Raw genomic sequence first — 15200 nt, 5'->3', positions numbered from 1 at the left:
TGCTAGTTTAGAGCTATAAACAAAATACATAAACTTTCTGTCCATAGTTCTGAACTCAATAATAATATAGCAATTCACATGATTTGAAAAATGCAAAGAATATAAAGTATGAGACACTGTGGAAGGGACCTATTTCACAGATTTATATTTACCAATGAGTGAATATTTGCTTATATTTTTCCCTGAAAAACAGCAACAACAGGTTTTAAATGGCTTCCACAAACCATTAACTAAAAGAGTAAATCTTTCCCCAGGTCTCTCCTATTTTTATTATGAAAATCGAACTCTGAAAGTAACTAATAAAAAGTCACCCAATAGAAATGACACTACTCATTCCTCTTCTGACCTTGGGAGAATGAAAATTTATTGACCTTTAGTGTTTCATATGAGACAAAGAATAACTGCTTTTACTAGTTAACGTTCTAAACTAAACAATAAGTAATAGGCTGACACAATTCTGAAAAATCAGTACACTTTATGTTAGAGATGAGAATGAATTTGTGCTCTACCTTCTTCCAATGATGAAGCCAAAGACCATGAACACCAGAATGATAGTCCCGGCCACTGCAACCACAGCAATTATAATAACAGGATTCTGTTCACTTGAGACGGCCGTAGCTGTAAACAGAAAAAAACAAGGCTCAATAAAATACTCCATACTATTCAAGAACTTGACAGATTAGACAAAATCTTACAAGTAAGATATCCATGCTATTAAATTCACCTTTAACCTAAATAAGTGTATTCTACTGTAACAAATTTAAATAAACATTTATTTTTTACATTTTAAGTAAGTGGTAAGCACAATACTTTCATCTATTTTATATTCTTCAGCTAGAAAAGATCCCTGCAAAATGCCTTATTGAATGGTGATCCCGTGCTTGGTTGTTGGATACTTAGTTATGATCCAAGAGGTAAAGATTTTTCATTTACAATTGCTAGTAAATCCCCATTTTCCCCCTCAGTAAGGTACTTGATCCCTCTGTATCTGCTTTCCTGGCGTGTGAAGGAAAAATAAAAGAACCCAAATAACATATTCTCACCATTTTCAAAATACCTTAAATGATTTATCTCTCACATCATCAATATAGAATAAAAATCATGATGTAATCATAGCAAATCAATATGAATTTATAAGTCTCCTTAATTCAGGACAACAAACAGAATTACTTATACTAATTTGACAAATTATGCAATGCACACATTTGAGAGTTTAAGATTACAGAGGAGCTAGGCTGTTTATGGAAGAGCCAACTTTCTCCAAGTACTGTAAAAAACATTTTAGCATTATCTAATTGTAGACACTTCCTGTATGATGTTAAGTGATTCTTCTATGCTCATTAAGGCAAGCCCAGCTGAACCTTTCTGAGAGTCTCTCTGGGAGCAGTATATGTTTACATGTCCTTTAAAGCAGCCTCTGATTCTTATTCTTCATCAAGTCACATGGCCTTCTCACTTGTATTTTTCCAAATTAGTGAAGTTTTACTTATCTGGCAATTCACAATTGTCATATTTTCCCCAGAATATTCTATTTTCAATGCTAGTATAAACCTAATAACATAACCAAATGGATGCAAAACAGTGAAAATGTATATTCCAATAGATGATTCAGTTACAGATTAATATCTAATGTAATGAAAACTAATACAGTTTGTTTATTTTTGAAACAATCAACATCTGTAAACTTTAAGGTAAGATGGAAAATACTACTCATCCTTAGCGGTGGCAAGGGACTTGTTGGTCTCTAGAGCAGTAAATTATATGTAGGCAGAATGTGTCTTGCCACAATAGGCAGCATAAAGTTGTTTTTTTATTGGTCTTTCTCTCTATGTCTCCCTCCTTTTGACAACTTGTCTCTAATTTTGTAAACTTATGCTAACTATAGATAGCTCTTATATTGAAAAGACAGTAAAAATAGCTCCAGTGTAATAAGTTTCTGGAAAGAGATATTATACACACTCCTTAAGTCAGGACCTGCTGATTTGCTCCCTGAGAGAATGAAACAAGGGAAAAGGAAAAAGAAGAAAAAGAAAACAACTTTAAGGCTTTAATTTCTGAATTACAGCCTATTATTCAACAGAGAAAAGATGACTTCAAGTAATTGTGTTGGTTTAGTTTGGTTGGTTGTTTTTATCTTTCTTTTAATATATATTTAGAGAGGAAAAAGAATGGAGCAGTTTTCCTCACGAGGAAGGAAAAAATTAAACACGTATGTGTTGAAATTATTTCCATTCAGTCTGTCCCATGGGTCTAATTCTTTGCTTGTCTTAGACTCCCTTCTGCCCCTAGCTTCAGAAACACAACTCCAGTGAGAAAACTGAAGTCAGGTGAATGGTGAGTTAGAAGTTGTGAATATTTACTTGTATGTTTCTACAGATATAGTTAGGATCACACTTTAATCTTATGATAGTCACAATTGATGATTCATATTTTCATCTAGTACATGGATAATACATTGAAAAATAATTTATATGTCGTAATCACTACACCACAGTTTAAAACTTGTAAAATTGGTAGCAGGGGTTCTGTGTAGAAGGGGATTTTAGGATATAACAAAATGGAATAATAAGTTTAAATTCCCTTTCCAATCAGTGCTCAGGTAACTTCTTTCGGATGGCTGCTCTTCGCAGCCCTCCTTCCCAGCACAAGAGTCACTGTTTCCTGACACTATGGGAGCAGCAGGCTGTGCCCTCCGCCAGCGCTCACCTGTGTGGCCAGAACTTGCGGACAAGTCTCCCTCCCTCACTGAGCACATCAAATGTGCCATGTGATTCTGTGCATCCCTAATCCCTAGCACAGGAAGCTGTGTGTTCCATCAGTAGTTCTTAAAGCATGTCTGGGAAACCTCAGAAGCTTTCCAAAGAGTCTGCAAGGTCAACTCTTTTCACATAATAAAATGTTATTTGCCTCTTCCACTTACTCTCACAAGCTTACAAGCGCACAGTTGAGTTTTCCAGAACTTAGATGACAAGTGATAACGTCATCATTCTGACGGCTCATGAAACGTGTGTCGTGAATATCTGTGTTTTAAAAATGTCTCAGTTTCAATTTCTAAAATGGTGAATATCAGTTAATATAACCCAAATAATCAAAATCTATTTGGGGATATTCAATATTTTTTAATGGCTTGTAAGGCTTCCCAAGACCAAGACACTGGAGAATGGTTGTACAAAATAATGAAAGCTGACATTCAAAGCTGTCTGTGAGCCAGGCACTGTACTTGGCACTTTGTGTAAATTAACTTATTCAATCCTCACAATCGCTCTGAGAGTTGGCTGTCACTCTCTTAGCAACTTGGGCACAGAGAAATAGCTCATCCAAAGTCCCACAGTCAGACATGGCAGAGCTGAAATGTAAAACCAAGGATATTTCTACTAGCTTCAACTTATACTGATAATTTGGCTTTTTTGATTAATGTGAAGTATTCATTTCTTGCCTACTTAATGAGTGTGTTCTATGTGTCAAGCACTATATTAGGCACTTGTAAGACTACAGTAAGAAATGGGAGATATGGATTGTTCTTTCATCAAACTTTACCTTCCAGTGGAGAAAATATTCTGATGATAAAAATCACCAAATCCTTTCTAATGCAAAATTCATTTTTAGCATTAGTTTCATGTGCTCATTTGGGTTTTACTACTTCATGTCAATCTCTATGAGTGTTAGTTATTTTCATTTTTAAATAATGAAATAAGATCTATGAATCTCAGTAGGTAATAAATAATAGTTTGGCCCAATAATCTTAATTTACAAAGTCAGGAAAATACACAAACTCATTTTTTAAAGTTTTTAAACTCAAGCTTTAACTGATAAAGAATGTTTGGGTAAGTATAACTGACTGATGTTTCTTTAAGTTTGAGCTAATCATTAGAATATGAAAAAGTAATTTAAATTGTTTAATTATATTAGAAACTACAAAGTCAAATATCAGAAGATCAGTCTAAGTGGAAAACTACTAGAACACATTTAACAGACCACTCAAATGTTTAAATGTTGATAGAGTAAAAGACTAATGTTTTGGAGGCCACTGAACTCAGATATTCTCATTTTTAATCTTACATACTCCATTTTAAAAAGATAATAAAGAATACTGATATTAAGTTTATCACACTAAGTTATATGAAATCTTTTTCAATGGATGGCTTTTGTGTTTATAATTCTATATAACTGATTTGCATTTAAAATATATTTCAACATATGTTTTATTATTTGAAGTTGCCAGAGTTACTGCTCAATTAAAAATATAACAAAATATTTTGAAAAAAAGACTACTGTTAGCAAACTTACTAAGCATGAAGTAATGTAAAAGAATACCAATTTATTCTAACTTTTAGAATATCTAGAAAAATATTCTCCCCAAATCAAAATAACTCTTTAATCAAAATTAGATTGATTTAATTTACTAAAAAACTTCCTATTAAAAATTGCAAAAAGGAAATCATATAATATTTTAAACTAATATTTGTGTAGAATTCCATGAAAAATTAGATTGGCAAGGAGAGAAGGAGGTAACAGCTAGGTGAACCGTGTATGTGAATAACATTGAGAGAAATAAAAAGCTTTCAAAATACAGAAACATACCCTGAGGCTTCAGCCTAGCTGAAGAACAACCAGCAGTGGCACTCTGGCTGTTCTAAGCTTGTCCTCTGACAGCAAACTGGGACGTGCAGCCTAAGATACATCTGTTTATTTGTGATACACTCTAGTTACACGTATTTTTTGTTATGATCCTATGTTGCATTATAAAACACCAAATGGTAAAGGGGACTTGAGATTTTGGTGAGGTACTATTTTTAAGCTTGAGTGGAATATACAGAGATATTTAATTATTCTTCTTAATACTTCATATATTCTTTAAATACATTATTTACTATGCTTGAAATATTTCATAAAACTGAAAAGAGAGATGATAAAAGTAAAAATAAATACAAAGTCTTCCTCCTGAATGGAAAGTTTTGAAATCATTGCTAAAATTCAAGTAGCTTTAATTAACACTGATTTTTATAAATTATCTCTCTCTGGCCCATCTTGGTATACATTCTGGTTTCATTTAGGGGTATCTATGATGCGGCAGCTTTGACTGAAAACTAGAATAAGATCATTTGAGGGTCTATGAAGACAGCTTGTGTCAATACACATTTGAGCAAGCCTTGCTTCTGCTTCTGACTTAATCTTTTCAAAATAAACCCAGTACGTATTAAAGAAACTAGCTCAAAGTTTATAATGTCACTAAATAGCAAGTTTTAAATTATTATTCTGAATAACCTTTACAAAGTAGATAGATATGTATTTATATGTGTATATACATCCAGGGCCTCCCTGATTAGCTCAGCTGGTTAAGAATCCGCCTGCAACGCAGGAGACCTGGGTTCAATCCCTGGGTTGGAAAGATCCCCTGGAGGAGGGCATGGCAACTCACTCCAGTATTCCTGCCTGGAGAATCCCATGGACAGACGAGCCTAGCGGGCTAAAATCCACGGGGTCGCAAAGAGTCCGACACGACGGACAGACTAAGGCCAGCACAGCACATACATTCACCTTTAAATGTAAAAATCACCTTGAACTAAATCATGACACTCAGTATTGCAATAAAAATTACGCCAGCATTATAGAGATAAGAATCCAAACCAAAGGTGGTAATTACCTTCAAACATTTTACCTGTAGCTTCCTCTAGTGTAGCAACGTCAAGTCTGGGACTGTAATTTCCATAACCAGCAGCAGTAAAAGCCCGAATCTGGAAAACATACACTGTTCCTGGCTTCAAGTTATTAATGGAGGCTGAAGTGGACTTGGTTTTTAATGTCGAGTAGGTCCGTTCCCTTTGATCCTGGAAACAATATATACAGGGAATATTTAATTGTGATTACAACCAGACAATTTGACAGCCAATTCTTGCAATTTATTTCAATTTGCTGCATTGTTTTTATAAAGGCTACATTGTACCCTGTGGAATATTGGAACACTGAGCCTTTTCTCAGATAATATAAAATGTAAATGTGAGCACATGCCTTTGTTCTACAAATTTCAAAGGGAAATAATTTTGTTAAAACATTTATGATGTTTTGAGTCTTTGCTTTGTTGGTAGAGGGCACAGTGGCAAGAACTATTTAGCCATAAATATAATCAAATATCCTTTTGACCAAAATATAACTCCACTTGTAAAATCTATGGTTCAGTAGAAATCTTCACTTCATAATACAGTTCTCTTAATATGATTCCTGAAAGTTATTCAGCAAGCAAAAAGCCATATGTTAAAAATTAACAAAGGTATTATAAATCAAGAAATTTAGCTAACCACCACCAGCATAGTGACACATCAATTGTTTTCATTAAAACCTACACTTCTCACAGGATAAAACCACTTTTGCGAAATATCATTTAATGGAATATTTGAAGTTATCAATGTAAGACTTATTGTTTTAAATATAAAACAAAGTATTAGGTACTTTATGATTCAGCACTATTTTAAATAGTTTAGTTTCTCCATTTTTCAGATATGAAAACTGAGACTTGCAGACTTTAAAAATGTGTTTATCATGTTATATATGATAAGTTTAAGAATGAAATAACATAAAAATTCAAAGAATATAAAAACTCCATAAAAATATTTAAATGAATAAAAATCTAAAACAGTTGATATGATTCTAATGTGCTCTTTATAAAAAAAGTTATAAAAACTACTCATCAAAATATATGATTCTAGATAGGTTCTTACTTGTTCAATAATAAAATCTGCACTCAACTGTGTCTGGTAATAAAACTATTCAGTGAAATTTAAAAATGTCAAACTGGTTGTTTGAGTTATAATATTTGCAAAACTGTAAATAAATGTATATATAAGCTGGATTTAGTAAAGTTGATTTATACTGTTTTCATTATAACCATTTATAAAAAGTTATATATATAAATATATAAAATATGATAAATATGTATTTATCTAAAATAAAAGAATGAGGAAAAACTGATATTAGATGACATATATATATATATATATCACAGGCTTACATATATTATAAAGCAATAGTATTACTTGTAATATTATTTTGTAATTTGCAAATTCAGTAAACAGATATTCTGTTTCTGTCATGCAGAAGAGAAAAATTACTATTTGATCAAATTTACTCCAGATTTGTAAAATATTGTGTTCACTGTGAGAAACTTTACTCTCACTTACCACCTAACATATTTTTAAAACACATTTCATTGCTTTTGAAATCTGCTGAAATTTCAGAAGAAACTGTAACTGTCAGAGCTCACTGGAAAACGGACATAATAAAACCAAAACTAAAATCAAGGATCCCCTTAGAAATACATTTGATAGGATAAGAAATGTATCCTCTGGTACAAAAATGAAGTGTTTAAAATGCAACTTTGGCCATGGAAGTTATGTATTCATAAGGTAAAAATATAACAAACTTAAAAATTCTGTTTTTCCATTAAAGTGAAAAAAAAGTATCCATTGCCCAGGGTTAGCACTGTATGCATTTAAATGATTCAATCAAGTCAATTCAGCCCTCAAATATTTACAGAGCTTTATGTTTCTATCGTGAAATTCTATCTAAATGGTTAAAATGGTTATGTAGATTAGAGCACTTTAGTTAACTAAGTCAATAATAATAAAAATGCATTATTACTATTACTACTAGTAATAATAATAGTTCCATGTTTCAAACCTTGAATCAGTTTTCTGTGAGACGGAGCCTAGATTATTTGTGAACAAGGGTGTGTCAGTCTTTCTTTAGATGGGTCAGAAGTAAATAAACACTATTTGAATAATAGTTACATTACTATTTACTAAAATTTAGCCATTTCAGGGGATTGAAGGAGCAGCACTTGAGTTTTAGCCACACTACTTTTTCACGGAGAGAGGAGTGTAAAAAAATGACAGACACAATCAGCATGATTAGTATAACTTCAGGAGGAATTTAACAGAGTGAAATATAATCACCTGACTACATGTTTATTACAGAAAAGAGTCTTATTGTTTTCAAATCACTGAATTATTTGAGTCCACCATCATTATCAATGAAATGACATACATAAAGTAAGTCATGAAGGGCTCAAGCAGATAACCTCGAAGAAACATTTTCAAAGACACACCAGGTTCCGCGGTTTCTGTGGGACTAAACATCCTACATCTAATAATCAGGATATCAAAACTTGAATACCTAAACACACCACTAGTGGAATATTTTCACTGGTGTAACACAGAAACTTAATTCACAGAAACCATCATTATATTAATGAGCCAGAGATTCAGGGAGAGGGTTATTAAGATTGGCTGGCATTAACTATCCATTTTGAAGTCGCTCCAAACAGTGGGTATTATAATGACCAGCTTTAGTCGGCAGTGGAGTAGGGCGACAGGAGACACAGAGAGCATCATACGTGGTGTACGTTTCAGCAGTTCTTAGCACTTACTTTCTCGTAATACTTGATTTCATATTCGGTGATGACTCCATTGGGATGTTCGGGTTCCTGCCAGGAAAGCTCCACACTCCGCTGCAGCACTCTCTCCCTCATTACCCCGCTCACTTGCGAGGGAGCTGTTTGGACAAGATGTGTCAATAAACAATGAGAAAATTCACTGGATGCCTCAAATCAAATGTCACAACTGATCAGTCCCATGCTGTGCCAGTTTCATTAAGGTAAAAGAAAGCACCTTTTCAGAGCTCACAATTCAAAAGCTAATGAATATTCAAACAGGACCTTATTACTGTTCATAAACCTTAATAGAAATTTAAATTAAAGTGCAAACAGCAGAAGATAGCATTGTTCAAGTTAGTGAAAAATGGAAACGATGGGGTTGAGAACGACAATTAAGCAAATAAATGCTAATTAAGGCTACAAAATATGATTTCAGATTAATCTCCAGTGATAAACTAAGTCCAAATATTTATTTCAATACAATGCCAATACACTTTTTAAAAGAAAAAATAATTTAACACTGTGCCAGGTAAAGTATACAGAATGGCTACTTTCATCTTTAATTAAAGGAATCACACTTTAAAAGAAATGGTTTTATGTTTGACATGTGTGTGTCTGTGTGTGTGTGAGTGTGTTTCCAAAGAATTCTAATTAACCTTGAAAAAAATTTTATACTTCATTAGGTCAAGATGCAAGAAAATGTTAAGGCTTCTGTTTCTTAAATATCAATATGTAAGTGTGAACACATATACACACACACAAATGCTTGCACATGTAATTTATACCTATGTAACCTAGGCTTCAAGCTTTAATAGAAGTAATTCAAGCTACAATTTTGCTTTCTCTTTCTATACAGATAATAATACGCTTAGAATTCTTTCATCCTAATTAGTGGCATACACTCTTTTTGGTAGCTAAGACTGTGGAGTGTAGGAAGCTAATTTGCTCTGTCTAATTTGCTCAGTGATGATTAACTAGTTGTCTTCTCTGTCTAAATGAGTAGTCACACTGGCTTGGCTGAATTTCAGTGGGGTCATTATGTTTCATGTATCATGCTCTATCTCATTCTGTAAAATATTTTCAGGCTGTTAATTTAATTTTCAGATGTCCAAAATTGTTAATAATCCTGCTGACAGAAAAGCAATTAAATGGGGCTAAAGCTGTTTAAGCAAGCTTCTGATGTTTATCCCTTTGGCTTTATTTTGTTTCTTCTACTTCTTAATATTTTCTTATATCAGTGTCGAGAAAAAAACATTTGTCACTGCTTTCTGGCTTGGCAATTTTGAGGGAAGGACCCGGAAGATGCACGACTCCCATTTCCTCTCAGATTACTAACAGAAGCATAACTAGGGCAGATTAAGTGGAACAACTTTCCCTTTAGGGGCATGCAGCTGAAGTACTCAACAGACTGTTTACAGACTAACTGTGTTTCTGATATGTTTCCAATAAAGCCAATTTCTAAAAGAAATCTTATTTTTTTTCCCATGACTTTTAAAACTTTAATATATGCAATGAAGAAATATTTGTTTCTAAAGTGATTTATCTCTCCACCCAAAACATTTTTAGCATCTCAGCAACTGGGTGGTTCAAAAAGCTGCATCCCCAAACCGCAGCCTTGGGAAACACAAACCCCAACTAGTGGTGAGATAAGGTCTTATTGATACGTAGCCAGTAATCTCTGATGGCCTAATTTACTTAAAGCCACTCATAAAATCTGAGCATGCTGCATGCTGAATTGCTTCAGTCGTGTCCGACTCTTTGCGACCCGGTGGACTTGGCCCAGCAGGCTCCTCTGTCCATGGGATAGTCCAGGCAAGAATACAGGAGTGGGTCGTCATGCCCTCCTCCAGGGGATCTTCTCGACCCAGGAGTCCCACCACTATCTCTTGGTTCTTTTCACCTGGGAAGCCCCATAAAACCTCTGCTTTACTATCAGTTAAAAAACAGAAAGCAGCGCAGCTGAGAACACTACAACAGTCAACACATAAACTACTCAAGGCTGCCGGGCCGCCCATCAGGGTGCATGGCGTGGTGTGTGCCATTTGGAAGTAGGTTAGATGGAGATTGGTTACGGCTAGTTTCTAGGTCTCTTTTAGGAACACACGTAGCTTCATGTGATTTGGAAGTGTAAGTCTAAGCAAAACATTTTGCTTTGTTTCTATTCCTAAACAGTAAGATGAGGGAGACTAGACACTGAATCCTGCAAGATACTGTGGAGACGAGGTATAAATGTACCTAATGTAGTTTCTGACATGTTGTAGCAAGATATAAGCACAGAATGAGGCTTGATTTCTGCAAGTTATACATTAACATTATGCTCATTATTTCACCTGAAAAAGAATTTACCAATAAAATGATGATAATTGAGGATTGAGGGGGAAAGATGCCAAAAAATGCACTTGAAATAGATAGTATTTTGAAGCTGATGGCACTTTTGTATGAGGAGCCATATCTGTCAGTGACTGTACTCCTGATTTCCTGTGTATTTCTTATTTTACAAAATTTATCCCTTGCTGATACTGTATCAAGTCACACATTTAAGAGTCAGAGACAGAAGTACTAGCGCACAGCCCTTGAGAATAGATAAACTGCATGATAGGGAAAATCTTTCCCTATCTTATGTCCTTCAAATACAACACTTTGGTACATAAAAATTGATAATATTTTCCCTTGTGTTTCAAAATCTCAGGTATAGAGAATATACAACTCACAAGATGTACAGTTTATAAACAAAATTATCTCTAAGCTAATCAGATTCTAACAGTCATTCTTTTCAGATAAAGTTATACATAGAAGTAATATTGAAGAAAGAAATCTTAAAACACATTGATTTCTATGGTTAATATATTTTATCTAATAAATTAATCACACTGTGACAGTTTCACTAAGAATATGCTCTTACACCAAAATAGTCAATTAACTACAATCTGAAGTTCATTTTGAAAAGAATATGCATACAACTAACCAAATTATATCCATACTTAAGAACCAAAATGGCATTATGGCATTTACATTATAATTTTCAAAATAAAGTGAAATCAAATTGTTCATAATTGGAATTAATATGAAGCTAATGAATATTAAATAGCAATAATAAATTTCCTTCATTGGAAAATGTAGGAAAACAGGCGAGATTTTAAACATGAGTTTGAGTAGGATTTCTAAAAAATGATTAACAGATTAATTTCTCACCTAAGTTTCTAGAAATATTCAAATATAAAAATTCATTTCAACTGAAGGAACAGATGGAACATTTTGCCCTTAATTATTTTCAAGACTTATTGGGGACATATTTGGAGTCCATAAAATGACAGTGAATGATGATCTTGGAAAATACAGAAATGGTTTCTGTGTTTTAAAGTGGCAAATCTCAACAGCATACAAACAAAGTTGATAAAGTTGATGCCACAGAAAAGCACAAGCTGAATAACATGCCAAAAGGTAAATTTGTGGGCAATGGGATCATTAGTATGAGTCTTTGAATTGAAAATAATCATTAAGAATGGTGGGTTTATGTACAGACCTGAACCAATCAATATTTCAGAGATTTTAGATACAAGCACTCATGCATGATCTTTGATCTCAATTTTCAATTAAAATCCAAGTACTAAAAAATATGTTTAAATTACAAGATGGAATGTACACATAGGGTTTCCCAGATGGCCCAGTGGTAAAGAATCTGCCTGGCAAGCAGGAGACTTGGGTTCAATCCCTGGGTTGGGAAGATCCCCTGGAGAAGGAAGTGGAAACCCGCTACAGTATTCTTGCCTGGAAAACCCCGTGGACAGAGGAGCCTGGAGGGTTATAGTCTGTGGATTTGCAAAGAGTCAGACCCAACTTAGCAACTAAACCATCACCATCTGTGGACTTATAAGGGCTCCATTTCCCCCCAACCCCCACCAAAATATTAAGCTTACCTATACTTACGGAAACATTTCCTAGCACAAAGTGAGGAGAAAGACAATTTTAAAAGATAATGTAGTCAGCCAATGGCACTACAAAGTCTATAATCTCTGGACTGTGTAAATTTGCAACATTACTGGGCAAAAGGGACACTCCAGATATAATTATAGGCCATACAATAAAGATATTTTCTTGGACTTTTTCCAGTGGGCCCAATCTAATCACACTAGCCCTTATGAACAGAGAGATTTTTCCACCCAGGGTTAGATAGATGTTGCAAAAGGTGACGCCAAAGAGACGTGAAGAATGAGAAGGAATCAGCCTGCCATCGCTGGAGGGGATGCATGGGAAACCCAAGATATGAGGGCAGTCTTTGAGGATCAAAGTCATGCCGCAGGTGTCAGAGGCAGAGAAACAGAATCCATGACAGAGGCGCACAGACTTGGAATTCTGACATCATCAATGAGAAGATCTGGTGGATCTTCACCAGTGTCTTCAGGTAAGCCCCCAACCCATCTGATAACTTGATTTCCACCCATTAGGCTGGCAGTTGAGGCTCCAGCGGAGTCCCACAGTCCCACTGTGCAGAGACTTCTGACCCACAGGACATGGAGGTAAGAAATGAGTCCTGTTAAGTTTCTGTGGTAACTATGTATGGTAACAGTAGAAAATTAATATACACAGTAAAGGAAAAATAGACTTAGCTGGATTTTAACAAAGCTGATGAAAAAAGTTTAGTGATAGGGTAGTTTACTAGTGTGATGTATGAAAATTTACACTGAAATAACATGGAGTCAAGGAATGTTGATCTTGATTAAGACTCAAAACGTATCTTATAGAAAAGAAATCTCCATCATACACTTGGAAGAAACTTTCTTTTTGTGATTAGATGAAGCTCATAAATTTGATTTTGGACTTAATTTGTGGATACTTGTTATTTTCACTACATTTAAATGCTCTCAATGAATTTCAACAAAGAATGGTGAGTGGAAAATAACATTTGTATTTCTAAACAATACAACCAGGTAAGATGGGTCAACAAGTACTTCAACAGGTATGACATTGTGTAGAAATCTTTTGCTACACAACTTAAGCTGTTGCATCTATTGACATTTTTTAGATTCCCATTGCGAGCATGCATGGTCAGTCTTTTTAGTCTTGTCTGACTCTTTGTGACCCTGTGAACTGTAGCCTGCAGGCTCCTCTGACCGTGGGGATTCTCCAGGCACCAGCCTGGGTTACCATGCCCTCCTCCAGAGGATATGCCTGACCCAGGGAACGCCTCCTTACGTCTGCTACCTTGGCAGGCAGGTTCTTTACCATGAGCTCCACTTGGGAAGCCCATCAGCCAAGTGAATAAAGTTAATATCATTCCAGTAGGGTAATAACACTTCACAGGAACAACAAAAGTCACTCCTCAGCTATTGGATAAACTAAAAAGAGCCTTGTTCTTTAAGTAACAGTCAACATCTTCATAAAAATGATCCACTAATACATCTTTCTGAAAATAAATCTTTTTCTGTCATCAGCTGATTACTAACCAATTATTTGGATGTTTAATTAACTACTGTAGGAATTAGTAAGCCTAATTATTAATTAGAATAGTAATTCTCTATTAAAATGCTTTAAAGGGCAAAGACCTGAGGGTTATCATGAAAGCTACTATGGCCATTAGTCCGAAACATGAATCTGGACTCCTGCTCATCTGTGGTTAAATGCTGCCTAAAATATTAATTGCTGAGGGAGTTAATTTGTAACTCTAGGTGCATTTGTATTTTCATAGAATTATAATGTAATTGTAACTATTAACACAAATAAAATAAACTACTGTAAAAATAGGGAGGTACAAATTAGGCAGGTGTCCAGAACTAAGGGTAATATTCACACCAGTCCTATCCAGAAAAGAATAACTAAATTATAACCTAATATGGCTCAGCTGGTAAAGAATCTGCCTGCAATGCCGGAGACCTGGGTTCCATTCCTGGGTTGGGAAGATCCCCTGGAGAAGGAAAAGGCTACCCACTCAAGTATTCTGGCCTGAAGAATTACACAGACTGTATAGTCCATGGGGCTGCAAACAGTTGGACACAACTGAGCGACTTTCACTTTCAATCTGACAATTCAGCAAGGTTCAGGAGGTCTTGATATTGTCATACATGTCATCTATCTTTTCATCAACAACTAATATTTTTGCTAGTTCATTTCTAGTCAATAAATATTTGGCATTTAGTCTATGCAGGGCGCGGTGGCATTTCTATACACATTTACAGTTTGCTGTGCTATACTCTGCTGTACTTAGCGGTTCAGTTGTGCCCGACTCTTTGCAACCCCATGGACTATAGCCTGCCAGGCTCCTCTGTCCATGGGATTCTCCAGGCAAGAATACTGGAGTGGGTTGCCATGCCCTCCTCCAGGGGATCTTCCCAACCCTGGGTATGAACCCACATGACAGGTGGATTCTTTTCTATCTGAGCCATGATATATCACCTCCTTTCTTCCTTACTATAACTGCGAAGGTAGGTATCATTGTTCTATTTTATTGATGGAAAAGCTGAGGGTGATGGAAATTACATAGCATCCACTCAGAAAGGGGAAGATTTTGGAATCAATCACACTTTAAAATTCTAATCCCATGCCTTTTTTCAACCATACTGCAATAATTCTAGGTGCTGGCACTTCTTGAGAGCAGGTACTAGAAGCAGAAAAGCTGTTACGCCTCACATTTAACATTGCTTGAGAATTCAGGAGGGGCCATAATGATGAAAAGACCCTTACGGGATGTATTTTAGAAGACAGGGATGATATCATTCTAATAGTTCAAAACCTTGATAGTTTTCATTTGTGCTATATTTTATAACTTGTATCATTT

General features: G+C 35.0%; 1 protein-coding gene across 5 annotated transcripts in view; it reads right to left on the bottom strand.

Annotated features, from left to right (window-relative positions):
* EPHA7 (EPH receptor A7) overlaps positions 1-15200 on the bottom strand; it is a 193319-nt gene that overhangs the window by 26369 nt on the left and 151750 nt on the right. For 3 of the 5 annotated variants that reach the window (XM_020881864.2, XM_020881865.2, XM_020881867.2), the window contains exons 6-8: positions 8423-8547; positions 5645-5828; positions 510-618 (exon numbers count right to left, since the gene is read on the bottom strand). In XM_020881864.2, coding sequence (XP_020737523.1) covers positions 510-618; positions 5645-5828; positions 8423-8547 — 418 coding nt within the window. The remainder of the gene's footprint in view (positions 1-509; positions 619-5644; positions 5829-8422; positions 8548-15200) is intronic. The other 2 variants (XM_020881866.2, XM_070450105.1) reach the window with 1 other exon arrangement.

Source organism: Odocoileus virginianus, chromosome 19 (genome assembly GCF_023699985.2).
Source record: "Odocoileus virginianus isolate 20LAN1187 ecotype Illinois chromosome 19, Ovbor_1.2, whole genome shotgun sequence".
Lineage (NCBI taxonomy): Eukaryota > Metazoa > Chordata > Mammalia > Artiodactyla > Cervidae > Odocoileus > Odocoileus virginianus.
This window is presented reverse-complemented; position numbering and strand designations above follow the sequence as displayed.